Below are 24,904 nucleotides of genomic sequence, written 5' to 3'. Positions count from 1 at the left end.
AAGTGACTTGTGGCAGGCTGTATGTGGCTATTGTCAGTACTTTCAGCAAGAGAAACCAGGTTTTCTTTTAAGTTAAACTGTGATCTTGAAGCTGTAGCTTTTTCATGGGAAAAGAGTGTGGCTTGCTCAAATGTTGCAGCTGAGCAAGTATGGAAGCTGAGGTGAGATGTTCGTTGAAATATCAGTGTCGTAGAATGGCCACATATTTAATCAGATGGAATGAAACAGCTCTTTGATGTGAGACAAAAATTAGTTATTTCTTGAACTTGAATCCAGGTCTGGGACGGGTGACTGACTACAGCCTTATATTTGGAAACAGAAACGAGACACTCTATCCTGAATATTTTTTTCCAGAGTCTCTTCTAGGTTCCAGGTTTGCATGTTACAGTGCTGTGGAACAAGGCAAGAACCAACAGTAGCTTTGCACTTTGTGTCACAAAAACTGGTTTTGGTAGTAAATTACAGTTCAGGTTTGTTGTTGTTTTTTTCAATAAGTGGGCTCATTCAAACAAGATGGCTTTTAATACAACTGAGTGCAAAACTGAATTAAGGAGTTAGGGATGTAGTGCTTAACAAATAAAGGGTGGTTTTGTATGTAAAGCAGTCACTGAAATGGGTCTTTCACAAGGCCGCTCATTTACAATGTACTCAAGGAAAGAGGCTATGGCAGAAAAAGCTATTATTTCTCTTCATCTTCAGTGTTTGTTGAAATGGCAACCCCACAAAGTCCTGTTTGTGAACTGTATTCAGTTATCTACTATGGCCTTTTTACAAGAACTAGCTTTTTACTTTCTAGCTGTTTTGAATCAAGCAGTGCTCACTTTATTCTAGGAAGTAACACAAAATCTCTTTGTATGCTCTGTTATGTCTCCACTTAGGGTAGATGTTTGCCAAAGCAGCAAGCAGACCCACTAAGCTACAACAGACATACTTGACTTTCCTTTAGGTTATCAAACTTGTTGCTGTGATGGCCAAAGAGCAGCAGCAAGAAGGTTAGTGATAAAGAGTGCACGTGCCATGCAGACAAAGGTTGTTTGCCTTATCTGACCGGATTTTCATTAACTGTGACAAGTTCTTTTTCCATGCGTGTGTTAAAATTCTTAGCCTTTTCTGCACCAGGCTTAGAGAAAGATTTAGAAATTTTAATTGGAGCAGTTAGAGTTATCTCAAAGAAAACTTCTGTCCTGTCCAAGATTTTGCATCATACATAAGACACGCTTTTAGAGAGAATTTTGGTGTACTAGAGTGGATAGATTCAGTAGCTGGAACTCTTACTACCATTGTACTAGGGGACATCTTTCTGAGGAGTTAAAAATATTGTTTCTGCTTTTTCTGCTGCTGCTTCATTCTTGTGACCTTGAAGAAGAGGATAGCAGGGAGAAGTGAGTTAAGATAATTTAAATAGTTATGTCTTTATTAGCATAACTTGATTTGTCTGGAAGGAGTATCGGAGCTTTTGTAGAACAAAATTTGAGAAAATAGGCTATTGCAGCTTAAGAAGATGCATAATTTATTCTTTATACATTTTGCTTTTTGTAATCCGTTGTAGTTTGGAATGTCTTATGTATTGCTTTGTAAAAGAATGATAGTTAAAAATGTTCAAATGTATGTAAAAGTGTTTTCATCTTTACTCATTTCAGAGGTTGGTAGTTCTTAGAAAGCTGAGAACTTACAGTGAAAAATTGTTTCATGTCTTTCCAGACTACAAAGAAGTCATGAACAAAACCCGATTCTTGCATAGCAAATTTCTGAATTTTAAATAATCATTTAAATACATGTAGGAATCATGTGAATAGGAAAAAGCAGAATTGCAGTCATCTACATTTTCTCTATATTATAGTTTTGAACTCATCAAGTGAAATAATCATAAAATTTCAATGGGTTTATTAGAAATGCATAAATCTATCTGGTTTAAAATACGTAAACTGTAATATCTTTTGATATTTTGCTGTATTAGAAGATTTGTCTTTGTTTGCAAATTGCAGCTTAGGTATACTTTCTCTGGAGACATTAATGTTATCCTGCACTTTCCTTCAGAAGAAGTGAAATTTGTGGAATTTTGTTTCCAAAAGCATGAAACTTTACAGTAGAGGAAAAAAAAAAACCTGGAAATACATTTACAAGTTGGGAGCTAATTTAAGTAGGAAATATATGCTTTTGCACCTTAAAGAGGACAGGAAAAATGGAGAACTAAGAGCACATACTGAATAAAGTCCTAAATGATTGAGATGTAAATTTTTAACTGACTTTTCTTTAGCTCTTGAATTCACACTTCTGTAGTCAGATTTCAACACAATGACTTGCTGCTTATAAGTAACAGAATGGTTTTAATTGATCTCCCATTTTTATCTTGCTTTTACTGTAATGCTGCAGTTTTGAGGGATTTTGCTTTTGTTTCTTTAGCGAAATTTAGAAATCATCTGTATTCATAAAATTGTAAAACAGAGGCGAGTTTCTTTAGCTAGGAGTAATTGAGCTTCAAAGCAACTGGCACTCTCAGTTATTGATGTAGGTGCAATTTTCAGCACATCTTTTAAAGTTATTCTCTTTATTAATAGGATCAATTTATTTTTCGGGCAATTATGTTGATTGTGTTTCCAAATCCAAAAATGACAAATGCAGAAATACGGTAATAATTTCTGAAGGAACTACCATGACTATAACTTGTATAACTATGTAGCAAAACTCTTGTAATAATGAGGTACATTATACAGGACTCTTATTATACATTCTTATTTCTGCTCAGTTTTTTATATTGCTGAAATAGAAGTTAAAATTACAGGTGTCAAGCACTTGCTGAAAAACACTCGTAAAAATTCTGAAACGAAACAATTACAGTAACATCCAGTAACCTTCTTATCCCTATTAGTAAAAATTTATGTAAATGAGTCATGCGGGTTGCATAGGGTTCTCCCAGAGGTTATTTCATGTAACCTCCTGATCAATTCAGCAACTTCAAGTGATGGGCACCTGGTCCAGTGTTTGACTGCTCTTTTTGTATTAACAATTCAGAATTTTCTGCGTTGCAACTTTTGCCTGTTGCCTATCATCCATCCACTGTGCACTTCTGAAAAGAATTTTGTCTCCATCTTCTCTACAGCTTCTGATTAGATAGTTCTAGACAGCATCAAGGTTCCCCCGAAGGCTTTTTCTTTCCAGCTGAACAAACTCAGTTTTCTCATCCTCTCCTCTTACATTCTACGTTCAAACCCCAGCCATCTTGGTAGCTGTCTATTGGACTGTCTTAAGCTTTTCAATGTAGTACTTATTCTGGGAAGCCCGAAATTAGGCACAACACTCCAGCTGTGGTCTCGCAAAAGCTGCAAAGAAATGGCTACTTCCCTTCTCTTCTTTGTACACTCTTGCTAATACAGCCCAGGATGTAGTTGAGGTTTTATTTTCCTTATAGCAAGGGCATGCTGCTTACTCTCAATTTGTGTCTTCCCCAAATGTCATATAATCTGCAAACTTATTGAGAGTGCTGTCTATCCAGTCATTCAGGTCATTAAAAAAAGGCACTGAACAGCATCAGCTGTAGTATCAGCCTCTGATGGTTGGACTTTGTACAGCTGATCACCAGACTTTGAGCCTGATAGTCCAGCTTAATTTTTACCCACCTTGTTAACTGCTTACCCGGTCTCTATCTGACCAATTTGTCTGCAAGGATGTTTGGAGGCCATAAGTAAAGGCATGCAACACCCACTGCTCACCACTCATACACAGTTCTGCTTCATGGCAAAAGAAAATCAGATTAGTCATCTACGATTTGACCTTCTACACAATTATAGATCTATTTGATCTTATAGATCTATTAAATAACTCCTAAAGTTAATAATGATAGTTAATACTGAACTGATGGATTGTTATGAAATTTTCCTTTAATTGTAATATATGCATTTCATTGTAATTAATTGGAATTGGGTTGCTAAAATCTTTCAAAGACTTAGACAGGAAAGGCTGGCAGAAAACCCATCTGGGAAACTAAACTTTAAGTACAAAGGGTGTAACATTCACTTAGTAAGGCTTAGATTAAATGTTGGAGAACATAAACACTTTTTAGTTAAACAAAACTATCCAGTCTACTGAATGATGCAAAGGTCCCACACCAAACATCATATGAAGACATGGATAGGCCAGATAAGGGAAAAGAAGACAACAGCTGTGTTTTTAATTGCACTTCTTGGTTTTGGTCATTTTTTTAAATAAAAAATGAGTGTATGAAAGAACATATATTTTTAAAGCAAATTCAGCCTCATGATGAGCTTCTTTTCTAACATTGTATATAACAGCATAACCAAATGAATATTTAAAGTACTGCCTCTGAAGAGATAGCAACAGGAATGGTAAGAGGTAGACACAGACTGGAAAAGTCTTTTCGTTGATATGTCTCAAGAAAAATGCTGTGGACGAAATAGATAGTAAAAGTGACATGAGAATGTTGGTCCAGCTTGTCCTGATATCCTGTGTCTTGAAAGCTTCTTTTTTCTTCTTCTGAGGGTGGACACATGAAACGTTAGAAAAAGGTTTGGTTGATTGGGCTGACTGCAGTCTACTTCGATAAAGCTTGCAGCTCTGCTAAGGAGATGATCCTGGAGATCTCTGCATTCTTTATGTGGCCTAATGGGATGATCAACCCCCTGGAAAGAGCGTCTCAGTGTAGTATGGGCCCCTCCTTAGATTTAACATCAGCATCTTCATGAAAAAAGTGGCTGCCTCATTGATTTAAACCTGTTGAATAGGTAGAAGCCGTACCTGTTTGACTGCAGACAAAGAGAAGTAAGCCTTCTGACTTCGGCATCTGTAGGCAGATGGAAGAGAGTGGAAAAGTGCTAGACCAACAATGTGGAAGGCTGGTGATGAGAATTACTGATTGTGCTGTGCTTCAGCCATCAGTTGTGAGGAATAGCAGCGAGGAATGCACGCTGCCCTTCTCTTGGACATGTACATTACAGACAGATAGAGATATCTCAGCCAAAAGAAAAGTCTGTCCTAGGCTGTATAGATTTGAATAAATCCATCGTGTGAATGCAGGTAAAGGTAAGTATAATAATAATAATAATAATAATAATAATAATAATAATAATAATAATAATAATAGTATTGCTCCACTCTAGTCTGTACAGTGTCAGTGATACCTAACCAGAAGCTCTCAATTTCACTAGGGGAGAAACAAATATATTTAGAGGGGTTTTCAGGTTTTTTTTTTTTCCAGGTGGTGTTTTTGTCAGAGAATCCTACCCTGCACTATAAACATGCTTGTAAAAATAACTTCTCAGGAAATTCACAAGTATAGCACTTAAAGACAGGTGGATCTTCTACCAGGTTTTCTTGTCATTACCATTCACAGGCGTCAACTTATGCAAATGTCCTTGTGCCAAATTTATGCAAAATTCTTCTTGTGGCCCTTGTCATATCACTAAACGTTTCTATCTTGCATATTTCAGAAATGTTTAAGAACACTTAATCTTAGAAGATAAGTAGTGTTTTCAGTATTTCAGAAAGCACTATACAACTCTACCTTTCTCATTCAAATAATTTAACATATGGAGCAAGATGTATGTATGACTACCATAGAAAATGTTATTTCTTCACCATGTATGTTAAAATAGAAGTTTGTGAATAGCTTTTTGGATTTATCTTCTAGGTGTGAGGGAACTGGGTGGCTAAGCTGTCTGTATGGACATGTATAGAATTTGTTCTTAGGTTAACTGGTGTCACAGTTCATGTTCTATGGGCACCACAGTATTTTTATGTCATATAATATTAACATTCTAACAATATTCATATTCTTACATTTAATGTTACTATGTGGTATAAGGACAATATTATTTTAAGACAAATGTGGTAGGTTGACCCTGGCTGGGTGCTAAGTGCCCACCAAAGCCACTCTGTCACTCCCCTTCCTCAGCTGGGCAGGGGAGAGAAAATCCAATGAAAGGCTTGTATATCGAGATAAGGGCAGGGAGAGATCATTCACGAATTACTGTTGTGAGCAAAAGAGTCTCAGCGTGGGAAAGGTGAATTTAATTTAGTACAAATAAATCAGAGCAGGATAATGAGAAGTAAAACTAAATCTTAAAACACGTTCCTTCCACCCCTCCATTCTCCACAGACTCAACTTCATTCCCTAATTCTCTACCTCCTCCACCCTGCATCGAGACAGGTGGATGGGGAGTGGGGGTTGTGGTCAGTTCATCACACGTTGTCTCAGCTGCTCCTTCCTTCTCAGGAGGAGGACTCCACTCTTCCCCTGCTCTAGCATGAGGTCTCTCCAATGGGAGTCAGTCCTCCATGAATTTTTCTAACGTGAGTTCTTACCATGGGCCACAGCTCTTTACAAACTGCTCCAGCATTTGTCCTTTCCATGGGGTGCAGTTCTTCAGGAACAGACTGTTTCAGTGTGGGTCCCCCATGGGGTCACAAGTCCTGCCAGCAAACCTGCTCCAGCATAGGCTTCTCTCTCCGTGGGTCCTGCCAGGAGCTTCCCATGGGATCGCAGCCTCCTTCGGGCATCCACCTGCTCCAGCATGAATGCAGGTGGATGTCTGCGCCACTGTTAACCTCCATGGGTTGCAGGAGGACAGCCTGCCTCGCCATGGTCTTCGCCACTGGCTGCAGGGGAATCTGCTCCAGCAGCTGGAACACCTCTTCCCCCTCCTTCTTCAATGACCTTGCTGTCTGCAGAGTTGTTTGTCTCACATATTCTCAGTGGCTGTAATTGCTGTTTCATAGCAAGTTTTTCCTCTTTTTAAATACGCTATCCCAATGGCTCTACCACTGTCACCAATGGGCTCAGCCTCGGCCAGCAGTGAGTCCTTGGAGCTGGCTGGCGTTGGCTTTGTGGGACATAGGGGGAAGTTTCTAGCAGCTTCTCACAGAAGCCAACCCTGTAGTACCCCGTGTCTGTGCTGACCCAATACAAATTAAAAAGTGGAATAGATACTTTATTGTTTCTCCTGTTGTTGATTTGAAACCTCTTAAGTACTTCGTATGGTAGAACAAGTTGTTTCAGCTTTCTACCATATTATCCCTTAGAGAGCAGTCTGAAGCATGCTAGTTCTGTGAATTCCCATCAGCAGGAACATCACATGGACTCCCATCTCCTCTCTGTGTACTCCGAGCTTCTAGAGCAGTGTGTTATCTAGTCATGTACTTTTGGCTGCTTTCAAGGCTCGGTGGAGAAAGGTTTTCAACATGCATAATTAAACGCTGCTGCTCCGGGGTAAAAAGTTGGAAGTTATCAGCACACCTGCACCCTATAGCTTGTTGAAATGGAAACCACAGCATTATTTTTTCAGTAAGCATCTACTAAAATAAATTATGTGTATGTCATCCATGAGAAACTAGTAATAGTTTAAATTAGTTTAGAAGGCAGGTGACAGGGCATTTTAGTAGACTGTGCTGTCATTTCAACAGTTTATTTTGATTAAGTAGGTAGTCAAAGATGCAGTTTCTGTTGTGCCCTTTTAACCGAGGCTGTGATTCTCTTGAATGATCTTTCACCTATGCTTTCTTTGGTATGAAAAATGATAGAATGTGTGCACTGGTAACATCGGAAAGCAATATTGAATTAAGCTATGTATTAGAAAAGGAAGCTTCTAGTAATTTTGTTTGTATTTGATAAGTGGGACAAAATGCCATTAGGCTAACTGTTGCTTTCTTTTCTGCTGGTGCAGGAGATCCATCGTCGATTTGAAAATGCTCCTGACACAGCCAAGACAAAGGCTCTGCAAACTGTTATTGAGATGAAGGTAAATGATTGCATTTGGGCAGCAGTATAGTTTATTTCCTGGAAAATGGGTTTTCATATTAGAGATGGCTAGCAAATACCATATACTTCTGTCAGTCTTCTAATTTAAAATAAATACATTTATTTCATCCTATTTTATTATTTATTGAGCAGTGAAGAGACAGAGCTGCTTCATGACATAATAGCAGCATGCCTCCTGTCTGCCTGCAGCGGCATATACAGATTTCTTTAACTTAACCAAGACTGCATTGTATTACAAGGATAGTAATGATGGATTAGTATCTTTTTTAAGATTATATGAATTATTTTATTTTATAGTATGAATATTTGAAATACTGCTTTGCGTTCTGTGTGTCAACAAAGTTAGCAATTTTCAAACTCAAAAACGCTTAAAGAATGGGTCATGTAGAAAGAGGTTTCTATGGCATTGTAAACCTAACTTTTCTAGGTGAATTTGTGATTGATTTCTTAAACCATTAACTAAAGTATCTAATGGAACAATGGCAATTTGCAAAGAGCCACAAGTGGAATGTGTGGCTTACACAGCTTTATGCAATTGTATTTCATATTGCATGGTCCATAAGGTGCGTCAGGCAGCATTTGGACAAATACAGTTAAAAAATTTGAAACTGACTGTGCAAACTATTCTGTTTAATTTTCGTATCTTCCCTTTCTTCTTCCTTCTTCTTCTGTCCCTTTTCCTTTTATTTTCTGTCTCTTTGCCATTCCAACTCTTTCCATTCCATCTCAATGTTTTCCATAGTCATTTCCGATCTTTGTACTCTGCAGCCTTCATTTACTGTCTTTCTTCTATTATTCATCTTTGTGGTCGATAGTAATGAAAACTAATTGACCGTCTGGTAACAATGAGCTGTCTTTACTATCAAAAGAGAAACACTGGTGCTTCCAGGAAGTGATGTGACCACTGAAACAACATACTGATGTAAATTGCAACATATCATTTCACCTTATTACAGCTCTAATTTTTTGTTGCAAGAGTCTGCTTTGCTGATTTTAACTTAAGCATCAAAAGTAAAGCAGGAGATCTGACTAGATCTTCATAATGGCCCCTTAGAAAAATCTTATCTCATGAATGAAAACATATAAATGAAAATCATTCATGCCTTGTTCATCTGTGCTTTAATTGTCAGGCAAAAAAACCTGTGAGGGATTGGTCTGTGAAAGAGTGGAGGATAGTTTCAAATCCTACCTGTATTTCAGGACAGAAGAAATATAAAGAGATTTAAAAAATTGACTGCTTTAAGAGATTATAATTCAGAAATACATCTCCATGTTCATGAGTATGCTTGAAACTCAATGTGCTGTATGAATCTGTTTTTACTGTTCCTAACACATAAAACTTCTAAAAAAACCAGTAAACCAAGTAGATTGAAATCCTCTGATCAACCTGTGAAACTATGACGATAATGGTAAATTGACTCTTATTTTTCAAGATGTGTATTTTTTTGAACCGCGGAAATGTTTTATATGTTGTATATATGAGCCAGAATACTTGAAGGATCCATAACTCCTTGATCCACACAACACTAGATTGTCTGCTTAAAACTAGATTGTTGCATCTTTTCCTTGCTTATGAAGCTTTTGATGTTTTTTATTTCTCTATTTGCGACCCAGTTAAGCTACTAGTAGCACAAACCCGTTTTTGCTCTTCTTGCAGTCACATTTTGGTGTTCATTCAGTTAGAAGTAAATTTCTCTGTTTTATGCTGGCTTCACATTTACAAGGCAACCTTTCTTCATAATGCTTTTTTTATTCATCACATACTGTGTTCGTACCCCTAGCCATGTTTTCTTTCAGTTCTAAACTCTTGCTTTCCTTGAAAGTTATGAAAAACTGGAAAATGAGTATTTGATCACTCAGCCAGATGCTATATAGAGAGGTGTAGACTGATTTCTGTAGGAACTTCAGGAATAAATATCAAGTGCAGGTACATGTCCAACAAATTATTTCCTTTTTTATTAACCCCCGTGGTATGTTAACAAATCATCTAACTCTGTATCTTTATCTGTCTCGTCTAATAATTTTCAGGATTCAAAAATTTCTTCCATGGAGCGTGGCCTTCGGGATTTGGAAGAGGAGATTCAGATGTTGAAGTCAAATGGAGCTCTGAGCACAGAGGAACGTGAGGAGGAAATGAAGCAAATGGAGGTGTACCGTAGTCATTCCAAATTCATGAAAAACAAGGTACGGAGAAAACAAACGGCAGTAGGAAGATAAACTGACGTTAGCGAACAGATGAGAGAAATATTCATACTTCAGAGTTATGATCTGGGTTCCCATTTGTTTTGTATTCTGCCATGAATTGACTAAAATAACTTAAAAATATTGGAATTTTAAATTCATGTTTGAAAACATTATAATAGTGGTTCACTAAGATCAATGGCCCAAATTCTGCTTTTACTGTCACACCTAGCTTTCTTTTATTTCAGAAGAATTTTGTGTTTATCTTTAGACCATTGCTAATCCATTATAGTTTCATACGTATTTTTTTGGTCTAGAGTCTTCAAATGTAGTCTATTGAAGACTGTTTCTTTTTGCAACTTTTATACTATAACTAGGTCTTTTTATTATGATGAAAAGATGAAAATAGCATGAACTGTCACTATAATGGTTTTCTGTTACATTCTTCTTCCAGCTGTGGAGACAGAATGAGAGTAGATTCTATAACAATGGTGGTGCAAACGTTAATTTATGCCATTTGGAATACAAGACAAATACAGCAGTGAGACATGTTGATCCTCAGTTATAAAGATGGGCACTGACTACTGAACCGTATATAGCCAAAAGTCAATTCATTCTTTATTTCTCTGAATAAATGGTCCTCAGTGTTTTAGTTTACCGTAACATTTTCTGATGAAGATTCAGGCCAATTCAGTTACATTAAGGATTTTGTGAGCAGTTCTGCTTTTCTTATTTAGATTTTTGTGTACCACTGCAAGCTGTGGGTAAATTCCTGGAACAGACGCTGAAAGTTACTCCACTAAGTCCTAAACAATTGTAACCCACTGCATTTGTCCCGCTTTTAATTACTTGTTAAAAATGAATGCTGGAAAACATTTTCTTGGAGAAGTGTTACTTGTTACTAGAGTAGAAAAATGTCATAAGTATGTGTTGCTTCCAATTCCCTGATGCCAGCTCACTGATCTACCTCAAGATAATTGCATCTGTTCTTTTTCACTTTTGCTTTTTAACCCATGGAGTCACTTCTAGGAATTGAAGGATACCCTGTACAAATTAGGAATGGAGAGACGGTTTTGGCAGCTCTTCCTTCCATCCTTTCCTCTTTCTTTCTTCTTTCCTTCTTCCCTTCTTAGCAAATCCTCATTTCCCTCTCTCATTTCCCTCTGTGGGCCTATAGATCTGTTCCAGCTACTCAGTTTCTAGACCTCTTCCATCTGTTGTGTCTGCTTATTTCTTTTCCTGCAGAAGGTTTGTTCCTTTTTGATTACTGTTTGTTCATGACTTGTAGCCAGCTCCAATCTTGACATCTTGCTGTCCTACCTTGTTTTATAATTGCACAACGGTTTGGTTTTTTTTAATTGTATTTTATAGTCATCTCTGAGTGTATCTTGACAATTAACTTTATTTCTCCTAAACTGAAAAATGTTCATTTTCCTGTCCTAATTCCCTCATGCATTCCAGTTTCAAAACCGTTGGGTGAAGTGTCCCATACTTGCCATATGTAAACATAATCATAACTATAAGTCTTTGTTTCATAATGAAATTCTTGTCTGGCAGCCTGTATGAAATTACAGAGACATTAAAATCTTGAGAAGACTTAACGAAGAACGGAAGAGAAAATGAGTGACCAGTGTTGTTGAACCTTCTTTTCAGTTCTTTGTCACTTTTAGTTACTTGGATTGAAACAGGCTAACTGGAAGGTGACAAATGGTGAATGTTTAAAAGCATAACAATGTCGTGGCAGGTAGAGCAACTGAAGGAAGAGCTAAGTGCCAAAGAGGCTCAAGGGGAGGACCTGAAAAAAAGAGTGGCTGGTCTCCAGACCGAGGTCTCTGCAGTAAGATTTATCTTTTGTGTGCAGTGGCCATTCACTGGGGCTTGCTAGCTCTCTGGCTTTTGGGGTAGCTTTTCTTCTCTTACCTTCTTTACGACTTGATATAACACTAGAACTAACAGCCTGCTCAGCCTTGTAGCTGCGTTTTGGTTCATGTGGTTTTGGTGTCCATAACATCACTCTTCAACTAAACATCTATATTTGTTTTGTTACTTTTTTTTTTAATGGTATGAGCTGTTTTAGCAATAACTTATTCTTCTCTAATGAAGCAGATTTTCGAAAGTATTCAGCACCCATTTGGGGACCAGACTTTCAAAGAGATTCGCTTTCCGTAGTAGAAGAAGAATAACTTGAAAACCTGCACTGAACCATCTTAACATTGTTTTACAAAAAATAACAAAAGCTGGATGCTGAACGCTTTTTAAAACGGATTGTTTAATTTCAGCAGCATGAATTTAGGTTATTCCTTTGCTGTGAAATCAGTGTATTTGCTAAGTGATCATAGTGTCTCACCGAGAAGAGAGATGTGAGCACTTAATGCTGCTTAACTTCCCTTGCAACTTGGAATGTTGTGCGCTACATTCGTCTGAAGAGCTCTAGCATGTTAGCTGTGTGGGCTTACAGCTCTGAAATGGGGATTTCTGGAGAGAATGATCTTAGGGTGCAAATTGGGAATGTGGATGTCATGAAATATGGTTGTGTTTAGACTGTTTCACCAAAAGACAAATATTTAGGGTAAACACCTCTTCTGAGATAACTCCAAAAAGAATTATCTTTTCAAAAAAAAAGACCGAACTGGTTTGAGAAGGTTTTACTAAAATCCAGGCTACCTAGTTGAAAGGGTTTCCATCATATGAAATTTTTAAGGAGGCTTTTTTGTTTAGATATTCCAGAAGACTAACTAGTAGTAGATAGCTCATATCTTGCCAGCAGTTCTGCTGCGCTAGCAGTATTCTGCAACTGCTTGTATTGGTCGGTAGCTGACAGCAGAAATAGTGCTGCTAACATCAATACCTTTGTACCTAATTTAAGTAGGTGTTGAAATAATTATATGAAGATACTGGCTTTTAGTATAGATATAAAAAAACCCTAGTATGTTTGAATTAAGTGAGCGAATTGGCTAGTTCTATAAATTAAATTCTTCTTATACTCCTTCCTGTTATTCCATTTTATAAAATTAGTTTGTGTGAAGTTTTTTGAGATACATGTCCTCCTTCTCCTGCCTCCCTACTTCCATATCTCCTCATGTAAGCTGTTTCACACTGGAACACAGGAGTCCTTGATGACATCTTTTGATCCTATTTTAATACTCTTCAGTAGAGAGCTTTCTTTCTTTAATTACTCATCTTGAAACAGTGTTGTCAAGATAAAACTACGTTTATCTAAGCTTTTCCTCTCAGTTATTTGTACTAGTATGTGTACTTATTCTAATTTTTTTTCAAAAGTATAGCTTATATAAATTTAATTTTTTCTTAAAACCTTCTGAAAATAAAAGATGACCTGGACTTTTTTATTTATTTTTTTTTTTAGTTTGTGGTGTCCTTTAATTTCTGTTTTGAAGTATTGAACACCATACTCTGGGATTGAGGGATTTTTTTTTTTTAATGTCACAAACAAAATTGTTCAAGTTAAAAAAAGAGCAACTGTTCAGTTTTTAGAGATATGTCCACCTTTGCTATGTATCATATAAAAGTAAAACATTGCTATTTTATTCTGTGACATGTATCAGAGGCAAACCAGAAAGTTGGCTTTAAACTTGGACATAATGTCTACCCTTAAACTTCCCTATCCTCTTTCATTATTTTTTTTTTCCCTTCAAATTTACATCAAAGTTATCCTGGAGGATGATTGCACTTTAAATGACATTTCATCTCATTTCAATGTTTTACTTTTAGAATTTCTTACTGTTTGTCTTTTTAAATGATAATCCAACCTAGTTGTTAAAATAAATTGGCATTTCTGTACTCATTTAATTCACCAAATTAAATCTAGGAAATTGCTCCCAACAAAGTGCAATTCCAAGATTAGTTTTTATGTTATTTTGATGTATGTTTGTATCTGCTTTAAGAAGCTTCTGTAAATTAAAAGATGTTTCTTAGAAGATTGAAATGCTGGCTTTGTAAATAGTGAGATACATAAAAGTGTATTTACATACTCTGTAAGCATAAGGCTGGATTGATAGATGGAGAGATGGGCAGAAACTCGCTGGTTTGACATCATGGCAAACATGCTTCTGAGAGGGACCTGTGGTATCTCCTCTTTTCTGATACTAGAGAGTAAGGGCACAGTCTCATTACAGTTCAGTTTCATCGTCATTCAGACCTTATCCTTGCTACGGAACTGGTTTTGGTGGGGCGTTTTAAAGATGACTAAGAGCAGACTGACTCTATTGAAAAGAACCTCTCTTGAAAAATAGATGCTAACACTCCCCCTTCTCTTTCTTTGTATCTTTTGCTCATGACACAAATTGTGCTGGCCTTCCACTCAAGGTAACTGAAGGCTTCACAATTCTGTGGGATAACTTTAGCGTATCGTACTGTTTGGTAAACTTAGAGTTATTTTAGTAAGGAAGGTATAAATTGCTTCTTCCTTTGCCCATCTTTTCTTTCTTTTTCAGATTGGTCAGGTGAAACAGGAGCTGTCACGCAAAGACACTGAGTTGCTGGCCTTGCAGACAAAGCTGGAGACCCTAACAAATCAGTTCTCTGACAGCAAGCAGCATATTGAAGTTCTGAAAGAGTCACTTACAGCTAAAGAGCAAAGAGCTGCCATCCTGCAGACAGAGGTGAAATGGGCAATTCCATACTTACTGACTTTTCATGGAGAAAGACATAAAAATCATTATTTCTTCTTGCTTAGGTTATAGAATCCCACAGCTGTTCAATATTGCTTGTTCTGAGCACATTGTATCTTCGATTCTCTAGGTCAGGGGATTGATTGTACAAACAAATATGTGTGTGTGAGTGCAGACATGTTCTTGTGGATAAATACACACTCTTATGCACCACTAACATGCAGTCGCTAATACTATTTTCCTTGGGTGCAGCTAAATTGCAAGTTACAATACCTGAGTTGGGGGGATTTATTTTCAATGACCTTATAGGTAAAAGAGAGCGGAGAAAAGTGTTCACGTGCTATAAAACTCACTGAGGCTTTGCTGCTGCTGTCAGCTTTTATGGGAACTGTTACATGTAAGCCTGTGCTTACACCTGAAATAATGAGCTTTCATGTTTTATGATGCATATTTCAAGATACAGGAAAAAAATTCAAGACTGTGTTTTGATAACAAATGCTTAATGAATTCCCATAATATGTAAGACATGTATGTGTGAATGTGAAAAGGATGAGTATAGCATAAATTATTGTTTCTGGACATTCTTGAAGAGTGAGAATGTTGTGTGAAGACAGCATTTCAATCCCGTGGCTTAGAAAATTGCAGTGTTAGTACAAGTCCAAAAGATGGCGATCATGCATCAAAAAAAAATATTCGCGTTGTTACAGCAGAAACAGTAAAAAGCCAAAGGAGCTGTGAAATAGGCATGCAGAAAATTTGTGGGTTACGTAGTAACACTGGTGGAAAGATTCCATATTAAAGGGGTGTAAGGAAATTTATTTGAACCTTTTACCCTCACATAGCTTTCATGTAGTCATGTTGAGTGAATCTATGGGTGCACATGGTGCATATTTTTTCAAAGTTCTAAGGTGACTTTTCTGATTTTTCTCAGATTTATGTAGAAATTGAAATTGCGTTAGTCAGTATAACTGTGAAAGTCTGCTAGTTTACCATGATAAAATTCTTTTAAATTTTGTTAATTCACTTTTTGCTAGTCAGGAATACACCATAGATTCTTACACGTTTGTTTAAAAAGTATGTATGTTTCAAAATATCATTGCAAGTAAGTACTAGGTAAATAGACATTTAAAAATGCAAATGGCAGGTTTTGATCCACTACAGGTTTTGAAAACAATATAGATATATTAAATCACTGTGCAGTGTTGTAACAAACCTACAAAGCTAGAAACACATTTCTGTTCTTACTTTTAAATAATAAAAAGCAGTACTTTTCTGCCCAGGAGAGATGAAGTTTTGGAAGAATGTATTTCATTAACAAGCTAAGACTTCAGTAGATGGTCATAATTTCAGCTGTTAATGGTAGTTAAATGTTTTTACTCAAGTAAAATGGATGGAATTTAAACAAATATTTAAAAACAGAAAATCTTAGTTATATACCATCAATAGATACTCTTGATAGTTGTTCAGAACATTTTGATTTTATTTTAGCGAAGGGCCAAAGTAGTTTTTTAATGCAGAAAATTATACCACTTTCTAACTTGTAATATTATCAAATAACCATAGACAATATTTGTTCTTCACCAAATTCTTCCAAATGAGATTCTCATATATTTCCACAATACAAAAACAAATCAAGTTTCCCTCTGAAACATGTAAATGCTTTAACTAATAAAAACTTACTGAAAGGTAAGGGTAGGGGAAGAGACAGATTTTCTGCTTGCTGCTTTTAGGTGATTAACACGGTTTACTTCCAGATATCGTTAAGTGAAACGTTACAACTACAGTAACGGTGACAGATGATTTTCTGTCTACCTGTTTTTCAATAGGGACTTGCTGTGGAGCTAAAACAGTGACTGCTAAAATTGCGGGTAGATGGGGAAAAGATGTTGTGTAATGCCTCAAAAATGGATTTGCCACCTGCCACAGTAGAACTGCAAAGAACAATGAGCTGTTTGTGGGGGTATTTATCTTGAGGGCTGTTTGGTGGAGAGGATATTGTGGTTAACTTTTCAATTTGTTAAGAAGCCTTTAAATATAGCTCTAAAAACGTACAGTCTCTTTGTAAACAAAACGAAAAATAAATCGATATTTATTTTGGAATTAAGACTTCATCCATATAAAGTTTTTGTTTGGCCCAATGAGCACTTTAGCTTAGGTGAGTGCCAGAAGGTATGGGGCTTCAATGGGAGGTTAAATTAATCAGTGAGAACATTCCTCTTTATTTTTGTGTACTTCCCAACTTGGCATGGTTCTGTAATTGGTCTATTTCATATGGTAGATTCAATAGAAAAATAATCCAGTTGTCTGGAAGTATTTTATTTGCTCTGAATGTCCCAGTAGAACATAAAATTCTCTAAGAATCTTTCTTTATTTGGGGTTTATATTGGCATTTTGAAACTGTAGTAGACTCTCCCAAACCAGACAGAGTTAGGGAGTGGATCATGTTTAATGAGGAATGTGTGAATGGGAGGTGGCTGTATCTAACAAGGCTTGTTAGCACCAGCTGCATTAAGACCTATGCAGACACCTGTGAACAGTAAGCTCAGCTCACGGAACTGAGTTCACAGCGTTGTTTAGGTATTTAATGTCGTGTGATACAGATTGTGGAGGAACATTTGAACTGAGCAGGCCCTGGAAGCAGTGCATCTGTTCTGCACTGAGTTTATAGCCTTAGCAAGAGCCAGACAGGCTCTGCCCAAAGTTGGGTCTGTGTGCCTCTACTCCATGGCATAATCAGGTCTAAGTTGTCCAGATAAATGGGAGCTGTATGTTCGTAAAGAATTCACTCTCAGTTCTTCTACGGACTGTACTGGATGTTGCTGCAATTTGTATAAGGAGGTGAAGAGTCTAGCATAATTAATAATAAAGCTCAATGTCAAAAATAGAGATTTAAGTCTTGTGAACTACCACTGCATTCAAAACCAGCCAGTAAACATAGCTTTTAAGTCTTAATTACAGACTACGCTGCTAGGTAAACAGCTTAATTCTTTTTTTGTGTTTATATGATGTGTTTGCAAGATAGCAGCAGAATGTCATAAAACTGACGCTTTTTAAAATGTACTCACTTCAGTTACGTGGAGACATCACAGAGCAGTATCTACAGTAGGATAAAAGCAACATTTCACCTTACTTAGCAAGTATAAGTTTGTCTTCCTCTGCATTTCTCAATTATCTTTAAATTCTGAGTGCTGGCATAGAATTACTTCAACATCTACTTTAAAAAGTAGATGGCTCTTTTTAGAAACAACAGCAAGCTCTAAACGCATTTCAGGATTGATATTCTGTCAGTTCCTTTTGCTGATATTAACGTCATATGAAAAGGGAATAAAAGTTCTGAATTTTGGTGTTACAGAGGCCTTGATTTAACATAGGGGAGACTGTACCTTCTAATAGAACCAAACAGAATATGGCTTTGTTCACTGATCAAAATCAATAATTCAATCATTGTTTGAACAGGTAGCAAGTAGGTGGGAAGAATCACTGGTTTTTCTAGTTATCATTGACAACGTATACCCAAGTGGGTATCACCAGTGTCGTAATACCCTGATCGCTACTGTGCAGTGGAGATGGTGGTAAAAATAAGAAAAAACATGTTCAAACAAAGTTGTATTGACTCAGGCTCCTGAGTCAGTTCTGACTGACGCTTCAGAAGATTTTAATGATTTTCCTAAGCTATAAGTTGGGAATATTCTTAAAGCAAAGACTAACCTAATTACAGGATTCAAGATTTTAAAAAAAGGCTTAAGGATAAATTTAAATGAAATATTATTTCATTTTTTGTGTTTCTTCCAGTAATCATTGGAGCTACTAGTGTTCTAAATTTTCTTATAAATTTGGAATCCTGTGTACTTAATGTATGGATATACATATTAGGAACAGAGTCATAGAGTATTATGTGCTGCTACTGGAAAATTCGGTGAAGGCAGATCAATGGTTCCAAACATAGTTTTTCATACATGGTTTTTACAGTGAAGGAATTTAAGTCTTATGTATGGTACCCAACTAAAAAGAGGTGCCTGTTTTATCTGTACCTGGGAAGGCTGTTGTGTTGAAGATGGGAACAAATGTGCTTATTTTGCTGAAGCTTCATGGGAAATTGGATGGTCCGTGCAGGTTAAGTTAGCGAGTTCATTGTTATATGAAGGACCAGCAGTTGCTTGAGCTAAACTGTAAGATTTTACTTGCAATACATAATTAAAGACATGGCAGTCTAATACTGTGAAAGCAGTTAGGTTAACCTAGGGTTAAGACAATACCATCCAAGATGCAGAAGTCAGGAGAAGGGGCGTCAGCACCTCAGTAGCTGTTTGCCTAGTCGTTTCCACGTGTAGAGAAAATCTTAAGCTGACTTTGTTGAAGTTGGCATCACCTGACTCCCACAGACCTCAATTCTTGTCACTGTGGGAGGATGCTATACATAAACTGAGCTGACATGAATAAACAAGTGCAGTGTTCTGCCAGGAATAGTGCTAAGGTGATGATTGTGTGTCCTGCCAGCCTTTGAAAATATTCTTGAAAGTGTTTTCTGTGGTTTCCTAGGCAGGGACCTCACGCAAATAAAACCAGGAATGCAATTTATCCCAACCCGTAAGCTAATATAGAGTTCAAAGAGACTAATCAATCAGAAAATCGAAAGCATTCTGTGGATAAATTTCTGTTTGCAGATGTTCTCTTTTCACTTAATACTGTGCTATAGGCATCTGGTCCATCTCAAATATTTTGCGACACAACTGTTGAGAGTTACAGGGATTTATTTGTGAGGGAGATTTTCAGTTTGCCTTCAAAAATGAATGAAACTCACTCAGAGCTTTAATATTGGAGATATCCAGAGAAGAACATACCTAATCAATCTATAAATCTGTGTGGTTTTAAATAGAAGACAAAACCTGATCCACCTGCTAAACTTTTCATTACAAACACTAGCAACCCTATAAATCATATTTGGGTAGTTCCTGGTACTCTAATATCACTGCAAAATATACTCTGTGCCCCACTTGCTGGGTGAGAGGTCAGGAATGTCATTTTAATAACGTATGTGTAAGTGAGAAGGCTCCAGACATAGAGGTGGCAGCAGGATTGCAGAGCTGATGGGGAGAGCAGGGCAGTTCTTTTCCTCACTGGCAAGTGCACATTGCTCCATGTAAAAGGAATGAGACAAAACAGCAAAGGATTTTCTGGGTGTAACATAGTGTAAATGTAGAGCCTCAGAGGCAACTTTTCCATGAGCAAATCAAAATAAAGTGGAATTAGAATAACACAACATAAGTGTTGCTCAGAATGCCATAAACAGAGTGACTACCTACGTTCTTTTCCTAATTGAAGTTGTCCAAGTCTTTTCACTTCATGTCTCTGCTAGCCAATGCTGTGCAGAAGGACCAACAAATTTGTTGATCGCCCTGTTTACTCTGTGTAACTGATGTCCCGTAATGGATTCAGTTAACAGGAACCAAATCTGATACAGTTAACAGGAACCAAATAAGATTAGCAGCCAAGCTGGCAGATTTGAGCTCTGTGTGAATGCTGAGTGGATAGGGGTCAGTGAGTTTCTTTTGGTATCTTGAGCTGGTTGGTGGTGTTGGATTTCGTATTCCACAATGGTCTTTGAGATTAGGCTGTGCTCTGTGGTGACCTTTTTCTCTTAATCAAATTTATATTCAGTTAGCTCTGATTCCTTCTTCCAGTCCTTTTGTCTTGTGAGCTCTGTGTTTCATTTGTGTAAGAGAAATGCAGAAAGAAAAGCACAGGCTCCTCAACGTGCAGTTTTGAAGTTTGAGGATACCATGGAATTCCTGGAGTGTGTTTCTAAACTTATTGAGGCCGTGGGATCTCCAAGTATGTTTATGTGTCCAAATTGCACCCACAATGCCCTGTACTGTGTCATTGGTTCCATTTTATATTTAATATAAAACTGTATCCTGCTGAAGATACATGTTGCATTTAAACTATGAAGATGCTATTTAAGCCAATATGTTGTTAGCCATCCTAAGGTAACACTCTTTCCATGTTTTGATCTGCAGTGGCCACAAAGACCTCTACTTTCATTACCTCCAAGCTGAGCTAATATCTGATTAAAACAGAATATAAAGTGATTGGTACTAGGAGTCAATGCTTAAATCTCTGAGATTTAGTAATGTTTACTAATGACAGGGGTCAGTTTTCCTTCATATAAGAGAACTTCTCAACAATGTGTTGTGTTGCCTTCTACTTTGAGGAGAAAAATTCCAGGCATGTATTTTACAAAGTTGGGTTATGTGAGAAGTATGATCTGATATTTTCCAAGAAGGAGTATTAGTTTCTATTGTGGTTTTACCCCAGCAGCAACTGAGCTTGTTCATTCCTGCTGTCCCTCCCCTCTGCCTCTGGTAGGATGAGGAGGAGAATCAGAAAAAAATAAAACTTTTAGGTTGAGATAAAAGTGGTTTAATAGGGCAGCAAAGGAAGATTAATAATGGTGATGATGATAATAATAATAATAATAACAGAATATACAGTAGTGCAATTGCTTGCCACCTGCTGACAAATGCTGAGCTCATCCCTGAGCAACAATCGTCCCCTGGCCAACTCCCCCCACAGTTTATATACTAAGCATGATGCCAGATGGTATGGAATATGCCTTTTGGCCGGTTTGGGTCAGCTGTCCTTGCTGTACTCCCTCCCAGTGTTTTGTACACGTCCTCACTGGCAAATCTTGGGAAGCCAAAAAGTCTGAGTGCTATTTAGCAACAACTAAAACAACAGTGTGTTATCAACATTATTCTCATATTAAATCCAAACACAGCACTATACCAACTATTAGGAAGAAAATTAACTCTATCCCAGCCAAAACCAGGACAGTCTCATAAAATTTGGGAATAAAACATTTGATTATTTTTACCGTTTAGTCTCTGTTTACAACTTGTGAGAACTGTTTTATCACAAGCTTATGTATTTTGAAGTCTTAAAGTGAAAGAAGTTAGTTTTTGGAATCTATTGGTAATTTGACAGCACTCACTCCCTTGTGGAAGTGTAGTTTAACTTTTCTAAAATTTCTCTCCTTCAGTGTTAACCAAACCCTGTTTCTGCATGTCTGAATCTAGGTAGATGCATTACGATTACGTCTTGAAGAGAAGGAGACCATGCTAAATAAGAAGACAAAGCAGATTCAGGAGATGGCAGAGGAGAAAGGGACTCAAGCAGGAGAGATCCATGACCTCAAGGACATGTTAGAGGTGAAGGAACGCAAAGTTAACGTTCTTCAGAAGAAGGTAAGATTAGAGAGGTCTAAGTCGGATATATGTCTGTGGTACATATTGATTTCTAAGTGTGTCAAGAAGTCTGAACTAGAATTTACATTTTGTAGATTAATGATTGATTCTGATGTCAGACTCAATCATCAATGCCAATTTGATTATTAAGTAAGGTATTCTTCAATGCAACACACAGGGGGTAGCTCCACGTAATGTGCGTGCAACATCCATTACAATTCACAAAGGCGATATACAGTCAAAGCATACATATCTATCATTTTCCTGGGACATATGTGTCTATTATAATCAAATTATAATAGATATAATTATAATAGATTATAATTCCTATAAATCTGGAATTTATGTACAGAATTTTCCTCCCCTTGGTGCACACACTCTGCCCTCTGGGGGTCTCCTTCAGGGTCTCGGGATAAAGACTGTAGATTGTCCTCACAGCTGAACTTTTCAACTCTCCTACTTGCACGTGCTCTTCGATTCTTTGGGCACCTCTTCAAGGTTGCATCTGGTCCTAGCTGGTTTCTCTTTCTCTTATCATTGCACTAGTCCTTGTTATCTGACTTAATTAGGTACGGTGATGTTCTTTCCCATTCTGACTGCAGCCTTGTTAAAATCCTTAGTTAAGCATAAGTATCCAGGCACAGGCTAGCTAAAAGTTATTATTCAAGCTAATCCTACATTTTAGTACTAAAATCACAAAATCTGTACATAATTTTCAAATATATACGAGGTTAGCAATTTATAACAAATCATTTCTTCCTTCGATTCCATTGATGTAATGGAAGGTGGTGAGTGATGAATTTGAGTTTGAAGTTTTAAAGAAAAAAATAGAATTCAAAGCAGAGTTTGTTGCTCTTCAGCAGTCGCATGTGCTTCTGCTTTCATTTCACCGTTAACAATAATTGAAGTATTTGTTGGAGAGCACATAATCTGAAAAATCAATCCTTTCACAACCACCACCTTAACAAAGCCATGCTGATATGAAGCATAGAGCACTGGGTGAATATGACTTCAGTACGTAGCTAAATGGATGAGGAGTTATATCAGTAGAAGCAATTAGGATGATTCCTCTGTAACTTACTGAGAAAAGTTCAGAAAGAACTTTGTATAACTTTCATTAGAAATGCTGTTTTATCATACTTAATATTTCTTGGAAACTGCTAGAATAGGATAATCTGGGTTCAGACTATCCTTCATATCTTTCTGGATGAGAAAATGTAGACATAATCAGTGAAATGGGGGTGGTCTGCATAAAAAAAGTAGACCCTGTCAGGGAAATTACAGAGGTTTTCCAAAGGGCATAGAGTCTTAGGACAATGAATGTCATGGGTGATCATTTGCAAATTGTTTGCAATATTTCCCAAAAGGCTGTAACAGGGTAAAAAGAGAGAATGCACGTATCATAATAAATTTTAATGTACAAAATATTTTTGGTCTGTATTTTTAGAGAAGCTGCTCTTGGAGCTTGCTTCAATGTATTAGGCTATAAATGGGAGGGGGGTTCTAGACCTTTAAGCACTTCTGTGGAGTTCTTGTAAATCAGAATATTGATTACTTTGTGATGCCTGGCTGATGCCTTTCCTTCTACTGTATAGCTATGAATCATGAGAGTTTAGGTCATGTTCAGTTCTGTAACAGAAAACTTCGTGCAGGAATGGACATTCAGGCATGGAGTTTAGCCATAAATTAGTCATTAATAATTCTGTAACGGAGCCCTAATTCCCAGTCTTCATGGTCTCATTTTTTGACTGTTCATCTTTTTAGAAACACTTACGGATTTCTAATTTTTGGACTGTGCGTTCTCTTTGTTTCCAGAATTGGTCGTGCACACTCCAAACATTCATTGAGATCCCAGCTGAATGTTTAACCAAGAAGTGAGGAATCTGACATTTGCATAAATGTTAAATGTCAGTGAGGTTGTTTTACTTCCATTTACTCTTACACTGTTTTTTTCACATGTTTTATTATTTGCTCTGCTTAATTTTTTAGGATGATCTTTTTCATTGGTTCATTTATGGGCAGTGCTAAAGCTTCTCTTTTTAGTAATTTTCTAAACCGCTTTTTCAAAACCACCCTAATCCATATTAAGACAGTTTCATCTTGTTTTGTCATGTGGCTAGCCTTTTTTTTGAGGTTTGTTTGCCGCTACTTTTGAGTAGAAGTACTTAATCTCTTCAGACAGGAACGTAATGGCTTAGGCTTTTAGATATGAAGCTTTTGAGGTCTTGTTCTCCTAGATAGCTCAAGGGAGGATATCACTGCCATAACAAACTGCAGTTTGACTTGTTTTGTAAAACTGTTCTTGAGCTTCTTAAGCAAAGAAACATATAACCTCTCTATAAAATAAATAAAAAATATCTCTTTCCTATTGCTGACTGGAATCACATGTAGAGATTTGAACTTGCTTCGACCTTCAAGTTGTCGGAACCATTTTCTTTAACATGAATAGTTAAATTGTGAGGTTTTTAAATCCAAAGGCAATTTGTTTTGGTTTCTCTCATTAGCAAACTTAGAATATTATTATGGAGAATCCAACTGACAATACTTTTATCTCAGGTTTGTGGTGCAATAGGGAATGTCTTCTTATTTATAATATGGCCTAAGGTAAATGAAAACAAATCCAGTCCTTTAAAGTTTTAGGATTGATGTCTTTAACTGAATTTTTCAACTGGTTCTCCAGACCTGGAATCTAAGATTGTCTTTCATATTTTCTATAGATTGAGCTTTGCATTTTCTTGTTCTCCTTACCATTTTTCCACAGAACAGCAGAGCTTGACACAATACCTAAGGAAGGACAGGTCTGATTTTCTCTATATACTGTGGAAATGATGAGAACTTGCATAGAATCTTTTTCAGGTGCAAGAGAAAATTATGAAGTCTCCTGTTTACATGATATGTATGCCTGTCCTTTTTTGACTGTACAGATAGGTATTTCTGCCCTCTGCCTGAAACTTTAGAAGCTTTTAGCTCCTATCGTGTAAATGTTTTTGTCGTAACGCTTGCAAGCTCCAAATTAGACTTTCTTTTTTGTGTTATTAAAGTGCCCAGCCTGCTTTCTGCTTTACCCAAGTGCTGTCTGT

At 37.0% G+C, this 24,904-nt stretch overlaps 1 protein-coding gene across 13 annotated transcripts in view; it reads left to right on the top strand.

The window, feature by feature from the left end:
- Positions 1 to 24,904, top strand: part of ERC1 (ELKS/RAB6-interacting/CAST family member 1) — a 302,814-nt gene that overhangs the window by 72,816 nt on the left and 205,094 nt on the right. For 9 of the 13 annotated variants that reach the window (XM_054067580.1, XM_054067605.1, XM_054067550.1 and 6 more), the window contains exons 4-8: positions 7,677 to 7,751; positions 9,800 to 9,955; positions 11,697 to 11,780; positions 14,404 to 14,571; positions 21,657 to 21,824. In XM_054067580.1, coding sequence (XP_053923555.1) covers positions 7,677 to 7,751; positions 9,800 to 9,955; positions 11,697 to 11,780; positions 14,404 to 14,571; positions 21,657 to 21,824 — 651 coding nt within the window. The remainder of the gene's footprint in view (positions 1 to 7,676; positions 7,752 to 9,799; positions 9,956 to 11,696; positions 11,781 to 14,403; positions 14,572 to 21,656; positions 21,825 to 24,904) is intronic. The other 4 variants (XM_054067600.1, XM_054067591.1, XM_054067656.1 and 1 more) reach the window with 1 other exon arrangement.

Source organism: Cuculus canorus, chromosome 1 (assembly GCF_017976375.1).
Source record: "Cuculus canorus isolate bCucCan1 chromosome 1, bCucCan1.pri, whole genome shotgun sequence".
Lineage (NCBI taxonomy): Eukaryota > Metazoa > Chordata > Aves > Cuculiformes > Cuculidae > Cuculus > Cuculus canorus.
This window is presented reverse-complemented; position numbering and strand designations above follow the sequence as displayed.